The following is a 17,893-nucleotide window of genomic DNA, read 5'->3' as shown; positions in this document are numbered from 1 at the left end:
TTTTTAAATAGTTACAATATTGTAATATATGTAATTACAACCTTAATTTTATCTTAATGATAGGCCATTTCACATGTATACCACCTTCTGTCCAAAATCTGTGTGTAATACTCAGTAAACTATCACTCACCTACATATAAAACAATTAAGTTTCCCCACTTAAATTATACGTTCTTATTTAGATTGTAGGTTCTTTGGGGCAAGGGTGGTCTTTTTGTTCTGTGTTTGTACAGTATCTAGTGCAGTGGGATCCTGGTCCATGACTTGGCTCTGATGTGCTACAATAATACAAATAATAAATAATAATGAGAACAGTTTGCATCTTAGAAGTTATGCTAGGCAGAAACTCTGCCTTCAGCTCCACTCTTGAGGCCTCATCCAAAGCCATAAAGCCATTGGGAGTCTTTTCATTGACTTCAGTGGGCTTTGGATCAGGCCCTTAAAGACCTTAGAAACTCTGCAGGAGTCCCAGCCCCAGCATCACTCTTTGATCTTGCACAGTGTATAATCTTTGAAGGCTCCCTAGCACTTCTGTCCATGTGGAGCACAAGGGACACCCAAAAGCTGCCAGGACACGGACTAAGGAGACCCAACAAGAGAAGGCAGCCTACAGAGTTTCTAAATTGTGGTGTAACAGATACACTTTTGCTCCTGGCTGCTCACGGTCTGGAATTTAAAAGACCCACAGGTGGTCGGTCTTTCTATAGCATTTATAAACCCTGCATAAGTCCCTGCCAGCTACCCTGTATTTAAAAAAAATCTGTGGGACACCCTGCAGAGTTATCGCAGGCTAACATTAAAACATAGCAGATAACTAATCCACCAAACATTCTACAAATAATTAAATCAGTTCTCATCAATGACAACAGAACAGACCAAATCTGGGATTTCCAGGCTGTGTCATTTTTGAGATCAGCCATTCTTAAAAAATGTTGTCAAAAGTGAAAAAGCCCACAATTTAAAATGGTTGCATTTAACAGATCTCTTGTTGGTTGCCTGCAACATTTCTCAAAAAAACCCAAATCCCTCCTCTGTCAGAAGATTATACGTGAGAGACTTCAGGTGGATTGATTTAGATTTGGCAGCTACTAGAACTGGGTGGTATGTGGCTTATCCTTTGCTATGGAAAAACTAGAGTCTCTGGGTTTGTCTACATGGGGAAATTATTCTGGAATAAGGTAAGGTATTAATGTAAACTGCTATTTGTGCAACTTTGAGTCTAAGGAGTCCCAATCCAGTATCCTGTTCCCTAGGCCACACTACCTTTCAAATGAGAAATGATGTAACACTTCTCTCAGCATTTGAAATGAACCTGAATTTTATTAACTGTTTTGTTTTCATGCACCTCTGCATTTCCTGCACCTCAGGCATGAAGGCATTTGGTTTGTTTTATACTAGGGCTTGATTCCCTTCTGGTGGAGCAGAAGAATATTGCCCTCCTGCATCACCGCAAGCCGGCACTTCATGCCCAGCGGAGGGCAGATGGTGGTTTTGCTGGGGGAGGTCAGTTTTAAATTGTGGTTGAAACCCCATGGAGGCTACCCTAAGGGTAGCAAATTGATGCATCTCACCAGCACCCTAACCACATCCTTCTCTGACATGTACCAGCCATTCTGGGGACTTCAGTGACCAAATCCAGGCCCCCTCAATCAAAGTGGATGTTGTAGGTGTCTTATGCCACCACAATCACCATCTGAGTGGACTGTTTGCTCCTGGGAGCATGGTATGCTGCCTACAGGCTGAATCTAGCTCTGCACGCAGAACTGCTGTGAGAATAGGGGTTTATGTGCCCCTTCCTGAGGTCCTGCCCCTTCCACCCCCTGTCACCTGCCGGAGCCCTGAGCCCTTGCGCCCTGCCCCGAGCCATCCCGTCCCACCCCCGTGGCCGGAGGAGCTCCAGCCGAACCGCCCCAGGCCACCGGCCAACCCGAGCTCTGGCCCAGCCGCCCTGACCCCCGGCCTGGGTTAGGGGAGGCTTAGCCTTAGCTCTTAATGATGCCTTCAGTTTTCATACCATTGTTAATCTCCCCAGCCTGAATTTCCCCAGTCAGTACATTGCTGTACATCATTTAATGAGACATTTCTCCAGTCATCATTATTCCAGATCAGTGGAAGCAAATCCCTGTCTCCTGACTGCTTTAACTAAGTATCTCACACACGACTGTCTTTCCAATCTGATCCAGTTTAACAGTCTGGTTTTCTCTTACTACATCCCTAATCTGGGGAGATGGATATAAATCTTGAGCCAAACTCCATAGGGTTTCTCTTGCGTGTTCTTTTCCCTATTTGTGCAAAGTGTTCTTGAACCAGTTGGTTGTCATTGCCAAGCAAACAGCTTAGAGGTAACACTGAAAAATAAAAAGCAGGCCCAGGGGAGGAAGTTTCAAGACCCCCATGGTTCTTGTTCACTTTCTTCATTTGAGAAATTCACAAAGCTAATGAGAGATCATTGCTGGAGGGTACATGTGAATAACCTCTGATCTTTAGGAAACAGTGACAAGCTTTCAAGCCCAGTGATTCTTTGCATCACTTTACATTTTCAAGGCTATCTGCACAAGAAAAAGGCTTAGGAACTTCTCGGTAAAAGTGGAGATTCTCCTTTTCATTTCTAGGCCCTACAAATTGGGCTGGCTGGACTGCGGCTGTGGGATTGGTAGCCCCCTGAAAGACAGGCTCGGAAGATTTTTGTCCTTTAAGGAGTTTACAATCTAAATCAGAAACAGACAATGCAGTTCAGGCACAGGGTTCAGGTTCAGTTTTACTGTGGTGCAGCTTTTTAAGGAGATCCCTTCCACCCCCGTCTTAAATTGGGATTTGAATGAAGTCAGGTTGTTTGGCACCAGAGACGGGAGAGTGCTTCAAAGACAGGATGGATGTCTTGTAGTGAAAGCACTTGACTGGAACAGAGTAGATGTGAGTTCTGCTACTGACTCTGTCACAGAGTTCATGTGAGACTTGGATCAAATCACTTAGGCCCTGTTCCAGCTAAGCATAGGCTTAACTCTAAGCACGTGAGAAGTCTCACTGATTTAAGTGAGGTTATTCATGTGCTCAAAGTTAAGTAAATGCTTAAATGCTTTGCTGGATCAGGTCTCAATCTCTCTGTGTCTCAAACCCCTTATCTGTAAGATGGGGACCGTGCTTCCCCAGCAAATAGGGGTGTCGTAAGGATAAATTAAGTGACATTTGTGAGTAAATACATGAAACAGGTAAAGAGTGAAGGTCGTGTGCAAACTGAAAATTTTAATAGAATCTGCTGTTCTCAGCCAGTTAAAGTGTTTTGTCCCCTCCGCATTGCGTTATAAAGGTAAAATTTTATTAATGGACTTCAAAAGGATTGGGATTCACAATTCTGGGCCAATAGGTAGCCATATCAAACGGAGCAAAAACTGAGTTACCTGTATATAGAAATTCACCATTTGTGAACTCTAGTCAAGAGACAGTTTCCTCTCTTGAACTCCAGTCTCTAAAACCCATAAATAATTTCCTATCTGTAGGCGCTTCTTGGTATTTAGATGATAAATCCAAAGGCCCCTGTGCTAAGGTGAATATCATTACTTGTTTGGCACATGTATTATACTATATTAGCTCAAACAACAAGAAAGAAAAGTATTTACCTTTGTTTTCTCTCCAGCTTGATTTGTGGTGTGTCACAGTGCCACCTGGTGGAAAAGAAAATACGTCCTTTAGTAAGGATTTCTCTTACACTGCCAACTTGTTTCTGGAAACAAAAGCCTTTATTATTATTATTATTATTTATTATTATATTTGTATTGCAGTCGTGTATAGAAGACCCAGTCAGGGATCAGGGCCTATTGTGCTAGGCACTGTGCATTGTATGGGTGTGAGCGTACACCCGTACAATGTTTCTTTATTGATATTTACATAGATAATTACATTTAAAAAGAAACCTTCAAGTGTATGTCACTGCTTGAAATCATGTACAGAGTTTTATTCCTTCAAAATACAATGGGCCAAATTGATCCCTTGAGTTACACCAGAGGTGAAATTTACTCTGTGTATACAACTCAGTGTATATGTCATGCATTGTTTTGTGTTTGTAGAGCACCTAACATAATGGGGCACATGTCCATGACTGGGACTCCTAGGTGCCAACACAATACAAATAATAAATAATAATTCATTAATATATAAGAATCACCCCATATAAACAAAAAATAACTATATTATGGACTTTAAATTTTTTCTCCTGAACTTAGACACTGGTGCGTACCTATGCACCAACTCCCAAGGGCAGGGGCGTGTGCAGGAATTTAAATTTGGCTGCTTTTGGATGGGCACATTCTGTGCCCCTGCTGCAGCCTTGGAGGAGCTCGCTCTCCCCGCTGCAGCCCTGGGGCCGGAGAAGTTCTGTGCTCCTGCTGATTACTGGAGGGGAGGAGAGAAGGGCGTGCCCCTGCTTTCCCGCCTTTGTACACAGCCCTGCCTGAGGGGCATACAAGCTCCTTATGCTCATGAAAGGGAGCTCAGCACTGTGGCATATTGAAAACTGTATTAAAATGATAAGCTATTACTTTAGATGTTCCGTTTTTTTCCCCTGGTCCTGCTTGCAGGCTACGGAACTCTGCAGGGAAGTGTGTGAGGTGGGCCTAACAGTAGCAGTCAGTCTTCAAAGAGCAGCTTAGAGTAAGATGGGTGGGGGAGCTGTCTTTCTTTGAGGAAGCATCCAGCTTCATGTGTCTCTATTTTTGGGTTCTTGTGTATCTGGCTTCTAAAGTCTAAGCAGTAAAGCAGGGTTGTGTTGCAAGCTTCCAGTAAGAGTATTTTATGCGTTGTATCTAATTTCTTGGTGACTATACTGTGAAGGTAACAAGCACCAGCTTGACCAATGCTGAGGACTTTGATGCTGGCATATTCCAGAACAGCTCCAGGGTCAGGCGGTGAGGAGCTGTTGAAGGGAAGGAGTGAGTTTTGTTCCACAAACGGCTTCAGTTGGTATATTCAGGGTACTCTGTCTCTTTTTAAATTAAATACCACGGCCCTGATTTCTGTCTGGGGCTTCATCAGCCTTTTCCGATATTGTGGACACAAAGTTACAAGTTCAATTGTACCAATTTAGGTGCTCAACTAACAGATTGTGCCTGATTATCTACAGTTAATTAGATGTCTACACAGATGACATTGCAGGGATAATTAATTGAATCTGCAGTTTTAGACCCCCCAGTTACTGGAGGCCATTTTAGAAAATTGAGCTTCCTAAAATTTAACATCTATTGATCTTCCTTAGAATTTGTTTAAGTAAGCTATTTAGGAAAGGTACTGTGTCTTTGGGCTTGTCCACATGCAGGCTTGCATCAGTTTAATGAAACTGGTTTAGTTAAATCAGTGTAAACCCCTGTGTGGATACTCCTATATTAGTCTGATTGGCTTATTTCAGTTTAGTTTAAATATTTTCCTAATAAATATAAGAGAGATCAAAATAAGGCACTCTTAAACTGAAAAATGTGTCCATTCAACCTTTTGCAGCAGTACAAAGTCACAGTGTAAGTTAAACTGGTGCAACTTCACAGTAGGCAAGCCCTTTGTATGTGTTTGTAAAGTACCTAGCAAAATGTATGTTAGGGCTTCCTGGTGCTACCAAATATAGATATTTTTAAAATAGTGATAATTATAACATCAATAATTTTAAAAGTTAATGGGATCAGTAGACAATCTATTGTCATTTCATGTATAGCCTAACCAAGCATTTCAACTCAGATGATATTTTGGGTTTGTATGTGGCTTAGGGTTGCCAATTTTCTAATTGCACAAAACCGAACACCCCTTCCCTGCCCCTTCCCCAAGGCTCCACCCCTTCTCCGAGGCCCCGGCCCCGCTTGCTCCATCCCTCCTCACTCCGTCGCTCACTCTACCCAGGATGAGGGGTTTGGGGTGCAGGAGAGGGCTGCAGGAGAGGATGAAAGATCCCAAAAGACGTATGAAGTGGTTGGATGTTTTCCATTGGTTGGCCCTTGGTGGAAAGTTAACGTTAAAGTTAAATTGGTGGAATCAAAGTACTTTGTTCAAGGATATCCGTCATACTTCCTACGAACTGATATAGCGGAAAACCAAAACGCAGTTTTTTCACTCTTTTTTAAAGAGTGTTGTGTTCCTCACTATTTCACAGAGGAGTTTTTTAAGTGTTCTGAGAGATCTGCCCTGAACTTCAGAAACCGGAAGGGGCGGGGGGTTGGGGTGCAGGGGGTTTGAGGGCTCTGGCTGGGGGTATAGGCTCTGGGGTGGGGCCCAGGATGAGGGGCTTGGGATGCTGGGTCCCAGTGGTGTTTACGGCAGCTCCCAGGAAGCCACCAGGTCCCTGCAGCCCCTAGATGCATGGACAGCCAGGGAGGCTCTGCGCACTGTCCTTGCAGCTCCTATTCATGGTTCCCAGCCAATGGGAGCTATGGAGCCTCCCTTGGGGCAGGGGCAGCACACAGAGCCTCCATGGCTGCCTGTGCATCTAGGGGCTGCAGGGACCTGGTGGCCCTACCGGGAGCCGCGTGGAGCCAGGGCAGGAAGGGAGCCTGCCTTAGCCCTGGGCCCCTGCTGTACCGCTGACTGGACATTCAACGTCCCGGTCGGCAGCCACCAGGGTTCCTTTTTGACCGGGCATTCCAGTTGAAAACTAGACACCTGGCAACCCTTTCCAAATTCACGGTCCATTCTGGTCAATGTCCACGGTTATAGGATTTTAAAAATCGTACATTTCAAGGTTTCAGAAATTTAAATCTGAAATTTCACGGTGTTGTAATTGTAGGAGGTCCCAAAAAGGAGTTGTGGGGTGGGGGGTCACAAGGTTATTGTGTGGGGTTGCAGTACTGCTTCCTTCAGTGGTGCTGCCTTCAGAGCTGGGCAGATGGAGAGCGGTGGCTGCTGGCAGGGACCCCAGCTCTGAAGGCAGAGCTGCCGCCAACAGCAGCACAGAAGTAAGGACGGCATGGTATGGTATTATCACCCTTAATTCCATGCTGCTGCCTTCAGAGCTGGACCCTCAGCCAGCAGCCGCCACTCTCCAGCTGCCCAGCTCTGAAGGCAGCAGTGCAGAAGTAAGGATGGCATAGTATGGTATTGCAACCTTTATTTCTGTGCTTCTGTTAGTGGGGTGCTGCCTTCAAGCTGGGCGCCTGGCCAAAAGCCCCGCTCTCCGGCCATGCAGCTCTGAAGGCAGCTCAGAAATAAGGGTGTCAATACCGCGGCCCCTCCATAAAATAACCTTCCGACCCCCCCACTGCCCTCTTTTGCGTCAGGACCCCCAGTTTGAGAAACACTGGTCTTCCCCCATGAAAACTGTATAGTGTAGGGTAAAAGCACACAAAAGACCAGATTTCACAGGGGGAGACCAGATTTCATGGTTCGTGATACGTTTTTCATGGCCGTGAATTTGGTAGGGCCCTACTTATATGGCCCCATGTACCATATTTGGAAACAGTTATTAAAAACGGTCTCAGCTAACATGGTTGTGCTGGCCAGTGTGGACTATTTGTTAAAGATGTTTTAAGAAAGTTATTCTCCACCACACCAATCAGCACAGCTGTGTTACCTGAAGCCATTTTTAAAAACAGTGATTAAAAATGGTTTCATCATAAGAGAAAATACAAACAGGGCTCCTCTCTCTCTCTCTCTTTCACTCTTCCTCATTCACCATAATAGCAGGATAAGATCACTCCACTTAGTTTTCTTTTCAATGATAAGGAGTCATGTGCCCTTGCATTGGTCGGCACCTTTGTCTGAGTGGTTTAATAAGAAACTGTTAAATAGATGTTGTGCAATTTCAAGACAAGTGATCCAGGAAGCCCCAAAGCCATAGAATGGATGGATTATAAACAAGGATTTTATTAACACTTAGAACATAGAAAACTTCCGCATTTCAATCTGGCATCTAAAATCCAAGGAATCTATGAGGCTGAGACAAGAAAAGTAGCAGACTGCCAGATGAAACTGTTGTTGAAACTATGAGGAACTTTAACCTGTGGAAGCCTAAGATAGTCAGTCTTCTTTCTGTTTACTGCATATGGATTTCTACAGTATATTGTTCTTTCTTGATTAATTGTCAGAATTTATGTACAGGTGGCCTGGTAAGTTTTGGAAAAAATTATACTTAACTCTTAGATATATGATGGTTGTTACCACAATTAGCATTTTCTAATGCAAACCACTTTATTTGAAATTGTACGTAAAGAACCTATGTGAGCAAAACTGGGGGCTGAAATGATGTTTTTAAAATTGAGTTTGCAGTGGAAAAATGGATATTGTATCTATTAAAGGGGAAACCCAAATAATCATATTCCATCTGAATTTTATTTCCCCTCTGTTACAATGACACATCAGATTATTATAACTGGAAGAGACTACAGGAAAAAAAACAAACAAAAATTATTTTTTTCAGTTTCTTTTTTAATAGACTATCTAATCTACAGCTTTTGCTGTAAAATTAGCTAGTCAATATAGCCTTCTATTTGTATGGGTCTTTCAGACAGGAACATGGAAGAATAAAACATTTTAAAAATAGGAAAGTGTAATTGTAAAATCACAACAATTGGCAGGGGACTTAAGTGCAGATGTGGTATCTAAAACTGTCTAGCTTTCAAGTTGTTGGTGTCCCTTTAAGTAGAAGAGTGGGTTGTTATATCTTTAATCTTATGTTTTTGTAGTGTTCCTTTGGGTAGTGAAGTGGAATTTATTTGTTTTCCTTCTGCTGATGCATAAAGATAATAAGCCCAAACTCTTACTGAAACCTGATCAATAATTATGCTTCAAATTTCATTTTTATTTGGCTTACTATGTTGACTGATCTTGTCTAGAAGACCATGTACTTGTGCTCTGTAGAAATGATTTTGTGTGTCTTCTGACTAATTAGCTCTGTCAGTACTGAAAAATATACTGATTATGGACATGAAATGTACAGGATGGGTGTACCAGGTACACGATCTTATTAAAATGGCCAGTCTTTAAAACCTGTTTCTGATGCATAAAAGAGCCCTGGCAGCAGTGAAAGGGTTACTCATCTTTCCTGCTATGAGCTTAGGATGTAATAATATCCCGAACAAGGATTCTCTGATTAATTTTTAAATAAATTCTTGATGAGAAATGCTCTGTCACTCTTCATAGCACTCTTCTTTAAAAGCCAAACATGTGGCATCCATGTTCCATATGCCACTTAAAAATATTGTGACAGGTACTGAAATGAGAAAAAGCTGGTCTCAAGGTCAGTACAGTTCAAAGTTTCCATTTCCCCATCGAAAGGGTACATGTGTGATCACACCTGCTGTGGGACTGTTTTGCATCAGACAGGGGTTCTTAACCATTGCCACTCTATATACCTCTTATCCTGCAAATACTTGTGCATGTTCAACTTCTCTCATGAGACTAGTCCTATGCTTAGAGTTCAGCACACGCCGAAAGCATTTGTAGGATCAAGTCCTATGACCCCACATTCACCTACTCAAAGCTGGTTAGATGCATCCCAGAATCATTGGCACTTCTGAAGAGGTGCCTAGTCTCGCACACTTCAAACTACGTGCTCTGGGAATAGGAACCATAGTTCTGAGGCACTTTTGGTACCAGAAGAGAATCAGTTGCCATGTGGTTAGGTACAGCCATTTCAGAAGGAGGCCAGAAGAAAAGCATTTATTTTAAAGAAACAAAATCTATAACATGCATTTTGGAGGTCAGACCCAGTTGGACTTGTGCCATTTGTGTTCCAGGTTTGTTTATGAAGCATTTACTATTGTCTCAGTAAATCAGAATAAATTGGAGACCGCTCAGAGAAGAGTCACAAGAGCGATTAAAGGATTGGAAAACATGCCTTATAGGGGCTCAATCTATGTAGCTTAGCAAAGACAAGGTTAATCACAGTATATAAATACATAGGGAATGGGAATTTGATAATGGGATCTTCAATTTAGAGACAATGGTATAGCAAGACCCAATAGCTGGAAGTTGAAGCTAGACAAATTCAGACTGGAAATAAGGCATAACATTTTAACACTGAAGATAATTAACCAGTAGAACAATTTACAGAGTGTCCTGGTGGATTCTCCATCGCTAGCAATTTTTAAATCAAGATTTGATGTTCTTTTAAAAGATATGCAGTAGTTCAAAGGAATTATTTTGGGGAAGCTCAGTGGCCTTCAGGAAGTCAGACTGGATGATCACAGTATTCCCTTCTGGCCTCAGAATCTATGAATCAGGAGACAAAGGGCCAAATTCCTCCTTGAGAAAACTTAATTGGCTCCAGCTGACTCCACCAACTTCCATATCCTAATGAGTCTATGATTCAAGCAAGCAAGAAGCAATTGACATTTCAGTAATGGTTTTAAAAGTTTCATGTGAGGGGGGAAAAAATGGAAGGAAGGAAGGAAAATGCTGCTATTTTGCTATTTTTTTTTTAGTGGAGGAAGTACTGAATATCTAAACTAACTTATAAATACATATATTTTTTCATTTACAGGAAGGAGAGCTTGGCATTAATACTTGCAATGTTAGTGACATCAGTGTAGCTGTGAGTAATGGTTTGCATTGTTACTTATATTATTTCTGTATAGATAACTAGGGTGCAATGGTCACATTATCTGGTTAGAGCTTTTTCAACATGGTGGATCATATCAAGACTTGACGTAAGTGGGGGCAATTCCATTGATTACAGAGGAGTTACATCTAATTACTGCAGGCCTGAATTTGGCATATATTCTTTAAAAAAATAACCTCTGTCTTTTTAAAGTAAATTTGCCATAGTGGAGCATAGGTCTCTATTCAGGCTCCTATTTCAATTCAGGGTCTACAAAATTCAGAATGAAGAAATATTTGAGATAATTTGAGTCCCCATCAGAATCAGTGCTTCCATGTATAGGGTGACCATATTTCCTAAAGTATAAACGGGATGGCCCAGGGCTTGCCCGAGCTTGCCCCCCACCCCCATCCTCCCGGCCAGCAGGGCTTTACAGAGCCGCTGCCACTTGGGGCTGGAGCTGACTCCCCCTCCCACCCCCCCATGCCACCCAGGCTGGGGCTGAGCACCCGAGCCCTGTGCTGATGATGTCTGGGGCTGACCCCCACAAGCTCCATGCCCTCTGTGGCTGGGACTGGGGTTGAGTGGCCAAGCTCCATGCTTCCGGACTCTGGGCCTAGAATGTTTCGGGCTGTTTATGGCAAATTTGTTCCTTCTCTCTCTATCAGTGAGTCAGGAGTAGACTTGAAAGGACCACTTGCTCCACCCTGGCCAGATCAAGGAAAGAGCTTTATGATGGGGGTGAATTAATTAATTTACTTCCTTCCTGGAGCAAAAGAGGAACTGGGGCTCCCTTGGCCAAAATTCATTCTTTGCTTTGTTCCTGGAGCTTTGCAGCAGATACCATCCCTCTCTCAGGGCAGAGTGTAAAGCTGCAGTCTAGACCAAAACGATGGACTTGCACACCAGCCATTACAGTAACCTCAGTCAGGATGGCTGTGCCAAGGTCCTGTCTAGAAGTGGCTGTGTGGATCACTCACACAAACTTCTATGTTTATTCATTATATTAATTTTTAGGGGAAACTTTCAGGAGTTTTATCTGTCTGTCTAGGCCCCATTACCACAGTGTCAAAGCATCGCAAAGTCTTTGACGTATTTATCTTCATGAGATAGAGAAGTGCTGTTACCCCATTTTACACATGGGGAACTGACGCATAGAAAGTCTACATGTTTGCCAAAGGTAATATCAGAAGTCTGTGGCAGAGCAAGAAATTGACCCTAGGTTTCCCAGGTTAGCATCCTAACCACTGGACCATCCTTCCTCCTTGTTTGTCTGACTGCAGCTCTTTTAAAGTACTAACTATTCACTGTCTTTCTTGCAGTGCACGCAGGGATGTCGATTTTGGAATGCAACAGTACAAAAAAGCTGCTCACTGCAATGTGTAAGTACTGTATTAGTCATGGTTCCACTTCCTATGCTTTGATTTTGTCTGATAAATTATCCAAAAGTATTCTACCAACTAGTCTTTTTATAATAAAAAATGTAATAGCCATAATTTTTTCCCCAGTAAGTTGATATATTTCTTATTGGAATATGTAACATCATATTATTAGTTCAGAAGTCTTTGAAATAGAGTACCTTAACCTGGGAACCACTAGTTCCTGGCAAGGGGGTACCTTCACAATACAAACCTGCATTATGTCTGCCACAGTGTGGTGGGAACAGAGAACACTAACATTCAATGAAAATTAAACTCCCCTGCTGGGTTTTTAGTCCGTTAAATTGTCAGTGTTCAACACCTTTCTGCACCAGGCCCTGTTAGACTCCTATCTGTACAATCCATGTTATCACCATGTTTCCTGCTGTTAACCAATAGTATCTGGACAAGAACTAGCACAGGTTCTGGGACAGTTGCCAGGGAAAAGTTTGAAGTCGCTTTCTCTCTGAGAGGAGCTGGGTTCCTTTTCTTGAGCTCAGTCAGACTTGGCGTAATTCAAATGCTGGCCTTCCAGTTTTGAATTTGGATTTTCTTCTTTTTAGCCATTTGTCACTGAAAAGCTTTTGCTGTGTACTCTCTGTGTGTAAGAAATGTCTGATGATACTACCTTATTTGGACTATTGAAGGACTATATTCCTGCTAAGCACATCTCTTTTTGTTTGCTTCTCTACAGAATCAGACCTATGTCAGAGCATGTGAGGTAAGTTAAATACCAATGAGACCAGTATAAACACCCTAAAATGATAACTTCAGTTCACACAGCAGAATGAAACACAGCTAAGATTCCCAAAATTTTAAATCCAGGTGTCTGATTGTGTTGTGCAAACCCTGTGGCATTACATCACTGTTTTCTTGTTAAAAACATAAGATACACAGTGTACATTGGCCCAGAAGTGAAGCTTGAATGTAGATGTGTATGGATGAGATTTTCAAACAGGGGCATAGATTTTCTTTTTAATTTTAAGCCTGTGAAGGAGAAAAGATGGTCTGGTGGCTAAAGACTGGACTGGGGCTGAGTTCTGTTCTTGGCTATGCCACAGATTTCCTGTGTGATTTTGGGTAACATGTTAATCTCTGTGGGCCTCAGTGTCCCTTCTGTAAAATGGGGTACACATTTTCCTCACAGGGACATTATGAGGCTACTTCATTGATGTATGTGAGTTGCTCAGATACTGCCATGTACTGCCATAGAAAATGCCTATAAACAAACAATGCAATATTCTCACAGCTGTTGAATAGTATCTTTTCCCAAGAGTAGTCCCATTAAAGTTAGTGGGAGCACTAATGGAATAAGGTGCTACTCAACATGAATAAGGGTGCCAGAATCTGGCACTTAAAGGGGGAACTTCCACCAATAAGGATTTCTTGGTTTCATGGGGAATAGATGGCAAATTTGCTTTTAAAAACCTCCAGGGAAAAGTTTTTTTTATTATTCTTCTCAGCAAGAGCCAAAATCAGGTTTAGGGCTGTAGCAATTAATGTTCAGTAGGAAAAGGAAGAAGGAAAACATGAAATAAAGAAAAAAGACATGAAATATGTCTGTTGAATGGAGCACTTTACAGTTTCTTCAAAGCAGTACAAACCAGTTGATGCGCATATGTTTAAAGAGAAGGTGTGCCCATAGCCTAAACATTCTTGACTGTCAATGATTAAGACATTATGTAGACCTGCAGCTGACAGTTTGTAAAGGATCAACACTAGGGTGACCATATTTCCTATGCTGAATACGGGACACCTGGTAAAATTACTCATATTCAAGTGAGTTCAATGGCAATCAATCAGAACTATGCAGTACAAACATTCAAATTCACATCAAGTTGACTGAGCCCCTGTTTAAAAAGAAATACTGCGTAGTTGGATTCTTTTTATTTACCTTCTTATCTTCAAGGCTTTAGGGTTCACACGGGGAAGGGTGACCCCCCCCCCCCACTCCCGTACACCTCTCTCACGGGGTCGGAGGGGCGACAAACCAATCCGACTCTCTCTGCCCTCCATGCCTGGCTGGTCCCCCGGGATGGACCCACCTCTCCTGGTACCTCGTGCTGTATCTTCCTGAGGCAACATGTGGTGCTAGGAGGGGTGGGACACAGGATCACATGCCCCCCTCCCCAGATTTCTGCCAGGTTCACACCAGAATGTGGCCAGGAGCAGCCTTTTGGCACTGTGTGGGAGGGAGGGGACGGGAGCTGGAAGGTATGACCTGGCCCATGTCTTTGCAGAGCTCATCTCTGCTTTCCCCACTTTGTTCGTCCTCCCCCCGCCCCATATGTGGCTGGAAGCAGCTTGTCCCTTCCTGCCTGCACAGTGTTGAAAGGCAGCTAACACGTCCAGGCTGCTACTGGCCACCGACATATCCCAGCTGCCCTGGCTGCAGTGCGGGCTGGAAGGGGTTGAGCCCTAACGATGCATTGTGCACCAGGGCCCAGGGAACCTCACTGCAGGGGCTTCATGGAAGCCGGCCAGAGAGGTGACTCAGCAGGGGAGGGTGCCTGGGGCTGTGGGGGCAGGACACAGGGCGGGGGTGGTGGTGAAGAGGATACTATGCCCCTCTCCCAGGGGCTGCTGTGGAGCCTGCAGGTTCGGGGTGGGCACAGGATAGAAATTGCTTCCTCTCCCCCCACCCCCACACTCCAGAACTTACCTGAGTGGCAGAGAGGCTTCCCCGTACTGCGCTGTGCAGGGCTTTGGCACATGCAGGGCTTGGCTCCTCCTAGCCAGCACCCTGGGCCAGAGGATCTTGGGCTTTCCCTGGATCTGGCCAGCAGCAGGACCCCCCAGTACTGATGGGGAGGGGGGAAGAAAATACCGGACAATTTTCCCATTTTTAAGAAAAAGTCTGGACACCTACAAGAGGGCTTAAATATGGGATTGTCCCTTTAAAAATGGGACAACTGGTCACCCAATTCAACGCTGTCCTAGCAGCACACAGAAGCATGACTGATTGGTATTTGTACTGTTTGCTTTTCCTTTACCAAGATATTTCTCTTGGAAACATTGTGCCTTGCTAATAATATTAAAACACAAAGAGCCACTTCTTTAATGCATGAACTTGGGAAATAAACCTCTACTTTGTGCTAGGACAATTTTCTCTTATCAGTTTCAGTGAGCTGCAGGAAGTGTGTACAGTTGAATCTTTGAACGTTACCAAGACAAACAATGCCACCTAATATAGCACATCACCTTAATGACCCCAAAGTTAATTATTACTTGAGAGTTGTTTGCTGTATGAACAGAGATTATAAAGCTGGGACATTTTATCTTCTTCAGCTTTTGTAAGCCAGACAATCTTGCAGTGTAAATGACCCTAAATAAAATACAGCAAAGCAAATGCATTCTCATGGTGGGGGAGCTTTGTCTGGACTGGCATAAAAAACAGGATAGTAGCTCCTTTAAGGGTTCCCCTCCTTTGGGAATTGGGAGGGGGAGGGGAGAGGAGAAGGCATCACCTGAATTGATGGGCAGGCCGGTGGGACTCAGGTAAGCGATTGGCCCCTGCACACCTGGGGGAGTGTATATAAATCCTGCCCCTCCAGCCTGAGCCCCCTCTCATTCCTGACTAGCAGCCAGAAAGGCAAGCTGGAGTCATTGCTTATTTAGTTATCGACTTTCAGTGAGACTCAGGCTCCTATGTGCTTAAGTCACGATTAAAAGTAGGCTTAGGATTGTTGGTCATTTGGGTGCCTTAGAAAATTTTACCCTCCGCATCTCAGTTCAGTGGAGCTGTAAAATAGAGCTAGTGAGGCTTCCTTTGTCTGTCTTCTCTATTTAGATGGTAAGCTCTTTGGGGCAGAGGCTCTCTACTTACTATATACATTTTCAGTGTGGGCTGCATTGGGGCTCCGGGGGTGGTTAAGACCTATAGACACAACTATAACACAGACAAAAAATAATAACAAGAAGTTAGATGGTAGACGTGTTTTTAAAAAAACTTCTAATACAGCGTATTGACCAAGAGCAAGGAGCATTTGTGAGAAATAGGTGGAGCAAGAAGGGCTGGGCTCAGTGTTCAGGCCTTCTCATCAATAGTAAGTTAAATGGGCTATATTCTGCTTCCCTTCCTCAGATATTCTCACTGAAGTCTTAAATGTGTAAAGTGAGCAGGAATTGTCCCCAGATTTGTGCATTGCAGCAAATGGGCAATATAGGGAATACAGAGCCTGATCTAATGCCCATTGAAGTCAATGGAAAGACTGACAGGTTTCAGAGTAGCAGCCGTTTTAGTCTGTATTCGCAAAAAGAAAAAGAGGACTTGTGGCACCTTAGAGACTAACCAATTTATTTGAGCATGAGCTTTCCTGAGCTACAGCTCACTGAATGCATCCGATGAAGTGAGCTGTAGCTCACGAAAGCTTATGCTCCAATAAATTGGTTAGTCTCTAAGGTGCCACAAGTCCTCCTTTTCTTAATGGAAAGACTGCCACTGATGCCAATAGATTTTTGGAATGAGCCTAAAGTGCCAATGTTTTTAGAATGAATATAACTACTTTTGTGGTATTCCTGTGTATTAGAAATCTGTCTGGATGCTTCTAACAAGACATCCCATTGAAGCATTTCTAACTGGCAAGCTCTCTGTCTTATACAGAGAGTTTCCTGTAAGTTTGGCTGCAGCTGTGCAGAGGAAGCTTATGGTGCTGAAGTACAAGGTAAGCATGGACATAGTGCTGTGTAGTAACCCAGGGTCTGTTGAACTCATTTCTAGGAGTATCCTTTTGCTTTTGTTATATGATTTTCTTTGAACAGGGCCAGGAAAGTCTTGTTCCTTTTCTGATTCTTACACAGCTAGTGTAGCTTAAAAGTAAAGAGATGGCTGCTGTATTACAAAAGTAGGCTTTTTCTTCCAGAAACTTGGGAATTTTTGGATATAAATGCAGAAGTTTATGGTGGGATTTTCAAATGCACTCAGCTATGGCCCAACTCTGCTTCTGTTGAAATTAATGGTAAAAACTCCTTTTGATTTCCATGGGAGCAATTAGGCCAATGCTTAGTGCATTTGAATCCCACCCTGACTGATCTACATAGGAGTGCTGGAACAATTTGTCTCGTGGAGGTGCTGAGAGCCACTGAACCAAACTGAAAACCCTGTATTTGTTGGAAACCACTTCAAGCTGGGGGTGCGGCAGCAGATTCAGCACCCCTACTTCCAGCACCTGTGGATCTACCCTATCTGACTGGAAAAATTTAGGGATTTCCATTCAGCAAAGCTTTATAGTAAAAGCTTTGCTGAGCGCTGTATCATAATAAAAATATATTGAAGCGTTCGCATGCTGCCCATTGCTTTGGGAACTTGGTGCCTCACATTCAGTTTCAAAACAAGCATGTATATACTAAATATGGGTGATACCAGGGGAAGAAGATTTATATAAAGTTGCACAGCACACCCATGCTTTGCCTGAATGGAAATATATTCAAAGGCATGACTGAACAGGTACACTTTACTTTGTGTCCTAATACGATCAAACCCTGTCTCTGACAAGATGTCGGAGAGCAAGTGACACAACTGGTTGCGTTCTTCTGAAAAGTTTTGCTGTCAGCCCCAGAAAGGTAAATCGGAGGGACTAAAAGCATGAATGCCCCACATCAGATCTTCCCAGCTATGACAGGACATAGGGAGGGAGCCATATTGCGATGGTTTTAAGTTACAGTATAACTCTGGCATTCCACAAATATGCATTGAGAAAAGCAGCCCTGATTTTGTTTATGGACTAGGGACTTCACTTAAACCAAACCAAACCAATTAAGAAAGTATTTCTGATTTTGTCACACATAGTACTTTCATCCTGGTTGCAAAATTCTAAGTAGAATGGTATCAACATTTTAAATGGAAGATGTCCTATTCTTTATTCCATGTCTAGTTTCTGTAGTGTCTGTTATCTGCAAGTTCATCATTTGACAGGTCATCCAATCATGACCTTCCACAGGATCATTTAAATATTGGTCCCCAATCCAG

General features: G+C 43.1%; 1 protein-coding gene across 1 annotated transcript in view; it reads left to right on the top strand.

Moving 5' to 3' along the window:
* Positions 1–1,154: 1,154 nt before the first annotated feature.
* The window catches only part of ROS1 (ROS proto-oncogene 1, receptor tyrosine kinase), a 112,933-nt gene continuing 96,194 nt past the window's right edge, over positions 1,155–17,893 (top strand). The window contains exons 1-5 of the mRNA XM_074947578.1: positions 1,155–1,178; positions 10,451–10,501; positions 11,830–11,889; positions 12,620–12,646; positions 16,529–16,589. Of these exons, the coding sequence (XP_074803679.1) occupies positions 1,155–1,178; positions 10,451–10,501; positions 11,830–11,889; positions 12,620–12,646; positions 16,529–16,589 (223 nt within the window). The remainder of the gene's footprint in view (positions 1,179–10,450; positions 10,502–11,829; positions 11,890–12,619; positions 12,647–16,528; positions 16,590–17,893) is intronic.

Source organism: Natator depressus, chromosome 3 (assembly GCF_965152275.1).
Source record: "Natator depressus isolate rNatDep1 chromosome 3, rNatDep2.hap1, whole genome shotgun sequence".
NCBI lineage: Eukaryota > Metazoa > Chordata > Testudines > Cheloniidae > Natator > Natator depressus.
This window is presented reverse-complemented; position numbering and strand designations above follow the sequence as displayed.